General features: G+C 40.4%; 1 protein-coding gene across 4 annotated transcripts; it reads left to right on the plus strand.

Moving 5' to 3' along the window:
• The first annotated feature begins 16 nt into the window (after positions 1 to 16).
• On the plus strand, positions 17 to 10411 carry SIRAL1 (SIR2 antiphage like 1). 4 transcript variants are annotated; one of them, XM_087706335.1, is made up of 8 exons: positions 17 to 114; positions 4613 to 4696; positions 5158 to 5410; positions 6017 to 6244; positions 6794 to 6922; positions 7729 to 8014; positions 8573 to 8629; positions 9629 to 10411. In XM_087706335.1, exons 2-8 carry the CDS (start codon positions 4620 to 4622, stop codon positions 9646 to 9648), a joined length of 1050 nt encoding a protein of 349 aa, XP_087562461.1. In that variant the 5' UTR covers positions 17 to 114; positions 4613 to 4619; the 3' UTR covers positions 9649 to 10411. The 4 variants fall into 4 exon arrangements, with proteins under 4 accessions (XP_087562461.1, XP_087562463.1, XP_087562462.1 ...); XM_087706336.1 differs by lacking the exon at positions 17 to 114 and adding an exon at positions 298 to 367; XM_087706337.1 differs by having other exon boundaries at positions 8573 to 10411.
• The last annotated feature ends 66 nt before the right edge of the window (positions 10412 to 10477 follow it).

The following is a 10477-nucleotide window of genomic DNA, read 5'->3' on the forward strand; positions in this document are numbered from 1 at the left end:
GGCGGGAGGGGCGGGGAGGCACTCTAGGATCTAGACTCGTTGCGGGGGGTGGGGGTGTGTGGAAGGAGATGCCGCTCCTTCCGGCGCCGGCTGCTCTCCTTTTCCCGCCGTGAGGTAAGCGGGTTTCGCGCTGCTCGCGGCGGCGTTGACTGGGCGGGAGGCTCCGCTCGCGAGGCCGGGACTTTTGACCGGGCTGGGGATGGTGGTGGTGGTGGCGGCGAGGGCAGGAGGGTTGGGGCTGTTTCGCGACCCTCGTCGCCTGCTGTGACCCTCGTCGCCGGCTGTGGCTAAATGGCCGCCCTCGCCCTATCCGCCTGCTTGGAAGGGGAGCTGCTCCCGAGTTTCTCCTCAGTGCAGGGTTGTGTGTGTAAGTGTAAAAGAGGAGCTGCTCCTGAGTTTCCCTCTGCAGTTGTGTGTGTGTGTGTAAAAGAAAAGCTGCTCCCGAGTTTACCCTCAGTACAGGTTTGTGTGTGTGTAAGTGTAAAAGAGGAGCTGCTCCCAAAGTTCCCCTCAGTGCAGTTGTGTGTGTGTGTGTGTGTGTATGTGCAGGAGGAGCTGCTCCCGAGTTTCCCTCAGTACAGTTGTGTGTTTGTGTAAAAGAGGAGCTGCTCCCAAGGTTCCTCTCAGTGCAGTTTGTGTAAAAGAGGAGCTGCTCCCGAGTTCCCCTCAGTGCAGTTGTGTGTGTGTGTGTCTGTGTGTGCAGTTGGAGTATGTTTGTGTAAAAGAGGAGCTGCTCCCAAGGTTCCCCTCAGTGCAGTTGTGTGTGTGTGTGTGTGTGTCTCGAAAGGTTGATATTCCTCCCCCCTTTCATTTCCCCCGCTTTGCAGCACTTCCAAAGGGGGTTCCCGGTGGCACCCTTTGACTGGCCAAGGCTTATTCAGTTGACTAAGCTATAAATTGTGGCTTCCCCCTCCCCTAATGAAGATTTCCAGTGAATCGGAACCCAAACACCAAACAGAAAGGAATCCCTTTATGGTTTAGCCCAGGGCCGAGCAATTAATTGGGAGAAGCATGAGAACCTAGACCCTGATTTTTCCTACTGTTTTCTTTTGTATTATAAGCTAATAAAAACTGTGAACATATTTATTTATATTACATTTATAAAAATATAAATATAAATAAATAAATATAAAAACACCCAGTAAATTACGTAGTTTTGATTAGCTGCTACGAATACATGTTGCGTCTTATTTACATTTGATTTCTAATATCAGAGACCGGACAAGGGCAGCCAAAAGGCCACCAGGTGTGATTTAAGAGCAGTAAAATACCTCTGTCTGGTTTAGCCCAATCTATGAATGGAGTGTAATCTGACTGATTCTCTTTGCAGTGAGACATGGTGGCTGTTTTCTTGGGATGTAAGTAGGGAGAACAGATTCATTGGAGAAAATGGCAGATTAGGGATCTAAGCCACATTCCAAAAGACAATGTTTTGATTATTGGTCTTGAAAATCCAGAAGATGTCATATATTGAAGTTAAAAATATATATAAAAAATAAAACCCCTGCCAATTTGTGTGTGTTTGGGGTGGACTGTGTTGGAATGTGTGTTGTCTTTTTGAAGTAGGTGGTTTCTCTGAATTGATAGAGGGTTTCTTTTTTAATCAGGAAGTATGGAAATTTTGTAATGGCACACTATTTGTCAGCATTAATCAGGGTCGAAACTAGATAGTTCCTGAATCTCAAAAATTCTTTCTGTTCCTGCTTTTCATTTCAGCAGATCATGTTTGGCAACTAATTTACTTCCCAGAAATGCGGGGTGGGGGATATATTGTTGATTTGGTGTGGTAAAAGTATGAACCAGGAAGTAAGAGTTCAGAATTCAGCTGGTTTATAAATGCCTTGGATTTAAATCCTTTATGTGGGAATAGATTGTCCTGGACTCAAGAGTGACTCCTTTGGGGGATGGTCTGTATATGGTGCAGAGTGATTTGCACTCTGATGATTAAGGCTTTCTATTATTAGCTTTACGGCTAGTCTCTGATCTGTAACTTAAGGACAGTAAAACTGATTTATACTGCGGTTGCGGTTTGTCCAACACACAAAGCCAAGAGGTGGTGGATGCACCATTCTTTTCTTTACATTGCTCATTGCTCTTTTATCAAACTTTCCAGTTTGCCATATTGTCCCAAAGGTGTTTTTTTGAGAGGCAACTGGGCTTTCTGTTTTTTCTTTAAAGACATTTCTCTTCTCATCCAAGAAGCTTCCTCAAAGCTGAAGAAGCTTCGTGGATGAGAAGCGAAACATCTTCAAACAAAAACCAGAAAGTCCAGGTGCCTCTCAAAAAAACACCTTTGGAACAAACAAACATGATCTAGATGACTGAGAATCTCCATAGACATTTGGAGATTTAGCTTGCCAAATTATGTGGCTTGGGATTGATCAATATTTTGACTTTTTGCGTATGAGTCATGATTTCTGGAAATTCTGCATTATGATCTACAAATCATGGTTAAAGATCAACATACAGTGAAGATTAAACTATGTATGCTTGTTTACTAGGCATTTTGATTTAGCCTACCATCTGTACACTGCACGGTAACCTTCCAATTTCGTGTCTCTGTGTTTAACTTCAAACCATTTTTGACTTCTGGCAATTGCCTAGAGAGGTCCCTGAAGATTTCTTGACAAGATTTTCAGAAGCGATCTGCCATTGTTGTTTTCCTTTATACCAAACGGATCTCCTTCCCCAATTAGTGTTCTATAAATGTTTTGGTCAATCACTCCAAATTTCCCAGCAAGCATGAGATATCTGGGAATTCTTTTCTTTCTAGCAAGATGATGCCATATATAGAATACAACTTTTAACTTGTGTTTGGTTTTCAAAACAAAAAGAGGAAGGAGAATAGAATGTTGCCAAAGTTGCTGGTGAAACCCTAAACTCTAAACAGCAAATCACATTTAATCTACAAGAAATCACTACCCTATTTCTCAAATCACATCTGAGGACTTACACAACTTTTTGATGAGAAGACCTCTTGCCAAGATGTTTAATATCTGAAGAACAGGGATAAAACCCTTATTTCTGGCGTTCCTAAACTAATCCAGTTTTTATTCTAGAGTTTTAGGCTGTTTGTTGAGTGTTTGCTGAATTAAAGGACAACTTGCCTTCAGAGATTTTTACATAAATTTATCTTTCCCATTTTTTTTTTGCTAAACTCCTTTTTAACCTGGTATTTTTATCCTTTGTTAGCAGTCTTATAAAAGGATTGAATCCGTGTGTTCTGTAGTAATTAGTCTGTGGAATTGCCGGGGGCTATCTCAGAATGAAAAAGTGAGACCTCAAAGTAAAATAGAGTTATAGATAAGATAGAGGAAAACTGCAGGAGAAAAATGCCCCTATAGATAAAAGATGTACCTGGCAGATCTGGGTGTGCTGCTTCTGTTATTGTTATGTGTCATTACAGTTTTACATTTGTAAAGAGTATTTTATCCTATGGTAATATCTAACTAAGTATATGAATAAGGGTCTTACCTGAAAATTTTAGTTAACTGTTAATTGGACTGGGCTGGCAAAAGAACATCTCAAAAGAAGAAAATGACAAACTACAATTATATTGTAGCCAAGAAAACTACATGGATGTATCTATGTGAGTCATCAGGAATTGGGTTGAACCTGAAGACATCTTTATTTTAAACAAGCTCTAACAGCAGCATCTTAAATTGTAAAAGAATAAATCACACATTCTCAGGCAGTAGATAAAGAACAGGTTTTTGGCCTGCGGTTTGACAGTAGCTAATCTGCACCTATTGTTAATCTCTCAGATGTGCCATGGAATCTTCCTCAAATTTAAAACAGGTACTGAACTAGCTGTCAAGGTTCCGTCAGATGCCCTAATTCCCTAATTAATTCAAGAGTCTCGAGCCAAGTTTCAAAAGGAATCCAATGATTTATTAAGATCAGCATGTCGGCATCTACTCAAATGAAGTCTGTTCTGTTGCACGTAGGTTACGGCCCACCTTTGACCCTGTTCCCCCCCGTCCTTTCAGTCTGTGTCATAAATCACATTCTCCAACGAGGTACTCTTGCGGGTTTTAGAGACACGCCTCACAATCCAGCTTTGGTAATCTGAGATTCAACATTTGAAGAAGGTATGCATGGACCCGGATTGTTGTTGGGGGCAATATGCTGACTCTGTAAACTGCTTAGAGAGGGCTGAAAGCCCTATGAAGCGGTATATAAGTCTAACTGCTATTGCTATGTGCTCCCCCCTTGCTTCTAATGGCAACTTGAGAGCAGACTAGAAATGCTTTTGCGAGTTGACACTAGCATCCTCTAGATGTCTTTACCTACACATTTCCATAATCCATTGTTCTTGGTAATGCAGACAATAGTTGACTAGTATGGAGGCCCAGCCTTTGATAAATCTGATCTAATTTAAAGAAATTCTTTGGCCCTTCTTCCTTTTTGTGAGATACTTCTTGGTGTCACATAAAAACAAGGTAGCACTGCTACCTTGGCCCTTGATCAGCAGGTGAAGTCATTAGAAATAATGGGCTTAAAATTGAGTTCACAACCTTGGGAATGCTGGTCGGTGTCCATATTAAAAGCTTGTGCATCTTCTCTTGCTTGGAGAACCTAGCTTCCTGATATAAAACTTCTTTCATCCTAGAAACTGGATGGCTTCTAATGCGAATCTCAAGCTGCACAAAGGAATTCTGCTGGAGGACGGCATGCCAGCTGCAAAGAAGCCTAGGTAGGTGGTGGGATCTCTAGTTGCTGAATTGGAAGTGAAAATAAACTTTGGCCACTTTTTTGGCATGTGTGGGGAGATATTCTTCAAAGAACAGTTTTCCAGACTGAAATTTACACTTTAAAATCCTCAGTCCAGCAGGCAGTTCTGTTTCCGTTTTCATTTCTCACGGGGAATACTTTCTTTAGGTCAGCTTCTATTTTTCCTCTACTTTTGGTTCAGTGTAGCTAACCTTGCAAATATAACTATCAGAGTTGTTAAGACTGTACAGTTCTATCTCTGCTATCCTTTATAGAACTGTAAGAATTGTGGCTGTTTCCCAGTCATTAGTTCACAAAACAACCTACTTCATGTCACTCTTAGGAAGATGAATGGAAAGGATCAAGTACTTAGGATCCTAGGAGAAAAGGCAAGAGAGAAATGTAATCATTATGCTCATATCTTCCCTTCTGTCCTCTTTGTAGGAAACTCCTGCCAAGTTTAAAATGCAAAAAGCCCCAGGATCTAGTCCTAGTGATTGGAACAGGCATCAGTGCAGCAGTGGCTCCCCAAGTGCCAGCCTTGAAGTCTTGGAAGGGCTTAATCCAGGCCCTGCTGGATGCTGCGATTGATTTCGACCTACTAGAAGAGGAGGAGAGGAGAAAATTTCAGAAGTGTCTTGAGGACAATAAAAACCTCATCCATGTTGCTCATGATCTGATCCAGAAACTGTCCCCTGTGAGTTGAGGCACCCAGAAGAGAATCTTTTGCAGGCTTGAAATAAAAGATGTGCTTAAAATAGCTGAGCTGCAGATGACCCACTAAGGATGGATGGCTCTGCAAAATTCCAGCTGTCCAGTTGAATATCATTGGCAGAAATGCTTTGTGTTGAAACCAGAAGCAGAGTTGACTCACTTACTTCCAGTAAGGCTAATGATCCTGTTTGGAGTTCCATCCTCAAAGAAGGTTGAGCATTATGGCTGTGCTTCCTCTAATAATGTCACTGTGACACATTCCTCTGCTCGTGGTCTTTAAATCAGTAACATTAAAATGTGCCTCCATAGAAGATCTCCACACCTTACTTTTAAAAGAACTAAAATTGGGTGGAGAGAAGAAGCTGGGCATCCAAATTAATTTGGTGATGGTAATCTATGTCAGGTTAAGGTATGGAGTCTGGTGATGCATGTCACCTTTTTCCAATCTGATGCCTTTCTTGTGTGTTCTCTCCAGTAACCACATCATTTAGGATGATGAGAATTGGAGTTCAGCACATCTGGGAGGCTACACTGCTTGGGGCATGTGGCATGAGATTCTGATCTTGGTGTGTCTTGTTTCCTTTGGCAGCGCACAAGCAATGTCCGTTCTTCTTTCTTCAAAGACTGCTTGTATGAGGTCTTTGATGACCTGGAGTCCAAGATGGAAGACACGGGGAAGCGGCTCCTGAGGTCAGTTCTTCATCTGATGGAAGACGGCGCCCTTGTTCTGACCACCAACTTCGATAACTTGCTGGAAATTTATGCAGCTGATCAAGGGAAGCAGCTTGAATCTCTTGACCTCACTGATGAGAAAAAGGTAAGTGTGTCCCTTTTCTTGTCCTAAGAGCAGTTACATCTTGTGGAGCAGACTCCCATGAAAAAGTTCAGTATAAGCCAAAAGTGGTAGGATTTGGAAACTGCACTAAACCAAAAGCAAATAAACCGTTTTGTGGCTTAGCTTGATACACAAACACTGTCAAAATGCACATTGCTTGCTTTGGTTCTCCCCCCCAATAGTGAAATTCCAAATGAAAACTTTGCTCTAGAGAATCTATAAACTACTGTTGATAGCTGAACAACAAAATGTTGTATATTTATATCAATAATAGAAGTTCCGAACCACACAAAAAGCAATCAAAATATAACGTCCCTGAAATTACACATTTTATAGTCTCCGTTCTACTTCTGAAATCTTGGAAACAAAGTTTGGGAACAAGAATGAGACCGCAACAGAGACATGAAAGGGAATTAAAGTGTCGAAGTAACAAATAGTGATCATGAAGTTGCTATGGATTCTAGAATGGAGATGTAGCCTTCCAGCTGTTGTTTCACTGCAATTTTCATCCTAGATGCTTATATTGAATAGGTCCTTGAGTGGGCACAGGAGAAGAGGAAGCTGAGTGTTCTTCATATCCATGGAGTCTACACAAATCCCAGCGGAATAGTGCTTCATCCTGCTGGTTACCAGAACGTCCTACGCAACGTGGAAGTTATGGTGAGACTGGCAGGTTCTTTTTAAATGTTGTTGACTTTGGAATGAAGATTGTTTGCAATTTTTGATGTGTGAGTTTATAAATATTTAGAAATAGCCATAGTGTTGGAGCGGCACATTTGAAATTGGAAGGGGAGAAGGAGATAATATATAAAGATTCCTAAGGGCTCCATCTCATCCCCAATTCTGCCCATCCTAAGTTTGCCATACGAGGCTGAAAATGTTTCCTAAACATACAGAGTTCCTATTCCGTATCATTCTGTAGAGAATCAACAGTTTGAATCCTTTTTTTTTTCCCCCAAAATAAAAAACTTCTGCCCATTGAATTATCAGACAGGCTAGAAAAAGTGGGGGAGGGGGGACCAGAATTGGTCAAACCAAGTCACAGTTTCTGTGTTTATCTGCAGGGTTGATTCTGACTTGTTCCTGGCTTGCTTAAGACATGAATGGTTAAGATAATCATGTCTTAACTTTCTCTGTAGACCTTCACTTCCTATTTGTCTCTGGTCTGAGCTCCTCCAGAACAGGTACAGGTTGAGATTTAGAAATGGCTCCATCTTTAGGTGGGAACTAATCCTTAGAATATTCTCGGTACCTCGTAGAAGGGTTTTTTCATCGTGCTGTCTCGTTAATATTGAATCATAATACTGTTTGTATGGGTATTTGCAATAGCCTTTAAGCAGATGCTTTCACTGTAATTATTTGAGGGAGTTGGCTTTTTATTCTTTTCGTAATCCTAACTTTTCCCTTTCTTATGAAAATAGAGACATTTTATCTTTTTATTTGCTTGTGTGCTTTGTCCTTTAAAGCGGGAGATCCAGAAGTTGTACGAAGCCAAATCTTTCCTGTTCTTAGGCTGTGGTTGGACTGTGGATGATACAACCTTCCAAGCCCTCTTCCTTGAAGCTGTGAAACACAAGTCAGATCTGGAGCATTTTATGCTTGTGCGTCGTGGAGATGTGGATGAATTTAAGAAGCTCCGAGAGAACATGCTTGACAAAGGGATTAAGGTCATCTCCTATGGGGAGGAATACTCGGACTTGCCAGAATATTTTGAGAGACTGACAAATGAGATCTCCAACTTGAATCAAGCAGGTAAGGAAACCATTATTTTAATAATGAATATTTTCCTATATTTATTGGGGGTTTTCAACGCTTGTGTGCTGCCCAGAGTCACTTTTTTATGATAAATAAAAATAAATTTGTTTTCTAACAGATGAGTTTATTGGTGTGTCCAGAACTCCCAAAAACAGATCTTATTCATTTCATAGATTTATCAAATTTAAAAATCTGTCTATCTCACTTTAGAGTGATGCTGGGTGGTATATGTCCTGGGTTCTTAGGTGTGCCCCACCCCCCTGCCTTTGAGTTATTTTTAATGCGACAGAGGGGGATAATTTATGCAGTATTAACTGTGTTCTAAACAACATTTAAATGTAATGTAGGTTACAATTTACAACAATCAATATAAATTACTTACACAGCTTAATCTGGCTCAGATTGTATTGGACCTATCCACTTTTTATAAGTTTAAACTCTGAGGTTTTCCAAGTAGAGATTTAGTTTAGGTGCTAAAAATGCTTCTGGGTTTCTTTCATACATTCTTCAACTTTACACTCTGTTTTAAGGTATCTTTTTTTTCCTTCCTCCCAGGTTCACGACAGGGGGGACAACTGAATGGCACAAATACTGTGCGCATTGAAAACAAAGGTACAGAACTTACTTAATATTCAGAATTCCTTGCAGTCAGCTGGGAAGATGAATCTTGCCAACCAGCAGCTACCACTCACACTAAAATTGTTTTTTTTTAATGTGTGGTAGAGGCTTAGGACTAAACATAGCAGAAAGCATCTTACAGGGGATGGAAGATGCCCTAGGAAGAACGGAAGTAGATGCTTCTCTGCTTCAAAACTCCCAATAAGCCAGATTAAGATGGATTTTTTGTGTGATGGTTCTGTGTTAGCAGAGAGAAAAATGAAGAAAAGCAATAAATCCAGTGGTTCTTATTGCCACCGAACCAATTTAAAAACTCCCTTTTATTTCTTAGGGAGGAATACTTGTTAAAAAGGGAACTGCCATGTTTTACAGGACATCTTAGCCTAAGTAAACTCTTTGAAACCTGGTTTGGTCAGGTGAAACAGATTGCGTGTTTCCCGTGTGTAGAGTAACTAGGGTAATATCCAAACGTTTGTCCATTCATTTGCCAGAGATTGGACCAACTGGATGAGACCTACAGGACACATTGATATTGTTCCTGATTAATTAACACAGAAAAACACTCCTGATCGTTTAATAGACCCTGATGCTGAGGAACAGGAAGTACATTCCACGATGTTTTCCCAGTTCTGTTCATTACAAGATCCCCTTGTGGAAAAAATAACTAGCCTGTTTAAGCATTGAGAATCCTTAGGGGACGAGAGGTATCACTTCTGCTGAGATGCATGGAGGATCTGTATTTCATTTACAGACTGGTCCTCTCACCCATCCCGCTTACAAGAGAGAGTTTCTCAAAAGCTGCCGTTAAGTTACCACTCCGTAAACCTGGGGTTCTACTAGAAGTATGTATGGTTGAGATAATTGGTGGTTTGCCATATGGTGGTAAACTCGAACCTGTGCCTTTTCAGTCTTCTGGGAGCTAGAAGTTAATCCTGTTCGCCATTTTGTGTGGTTCCCAGCCAGCCTTTTTTATATGATTCTCCATATTCTTAGAATGTCTCCCCCATCAGTAAGGACAGACAACAACTGAAGATACTCTAGGAGTAACTGAGAACACTTGGCATGTTGCCAGAGCAAGTAGCATGCAGATCCTGTAGTTATATGACTGCATGGCTGGCTGAGGAATTCTGGGAATTGAAGTCCATACAACTTAATGTTGCTAAAGTGTGGATACCCTATAGTAGATTAAGCCATTATATCTCCTTCCAAGAGATTTTTCCAGAGATGAAGACGTTTATTCAATCTGATCTCATTTTCTATTTAGGTTTTGTGTAAAAAAAAAAAATCCTGTCAAAATTGAGTTTATTACCTCTACTTTGATATTCTGTAAAAATTTAGACTGAGCCACATGAACATTTAAAAAAAAAAGTGAAGGTCTAATTTTCTAAATCTTTTATACTTTGTATAAATTTGAACCTGGGATTTTTAAAAACGTTCATCTGTCTGATTTACATGAGCCGTGTGTAAATTATGGCTGCTAATCGTGATGATAATCAGCCTAATATGCATACAGTACTTTTGGTTGACTCATGGTTTACATAGCTACCCAAATTCTGGGTTGGCACAATAGTGTACTAAAATAATAGTTGACTAATTTGTGGTTTACCTGTTCGATGACTGCTGGTCTGAAGCTAGCTCAGCTAGACTTATTTAACTATGTTTTGTCTCCTTTTTTATATCACTAAATTGTGATCTTTTAAAGCTATTGTTTACTGATCAATCTAACCTGATAGTTTGTATATGACACTAAGCCAAAAATAAATCAAATGAAGGGTTGGTGCTTGTGTGTTAATTTGGTCTTTAATAGACGAAGTGGCAAAGCAACTGGATAGTTTTTGGATT

Source organism: Thamnophis sirtalis, unplaced genomic scaffold (assembly GCF_051295495.1).
Source record: "Thamnophis sirtalis isolate CommonGarterSnake01/CBP01778 unplaced genomic scaffold, rThaSir2_p1.2 scaffold_2, whole genome shotgun sequence".
Classification (NCBI taxonomy): Eukaryota; Metazoa; Chordata; class Lepidosauria; order Squamata; family Natricidae; genus Thamnophis; species Thamnophis sirtalis.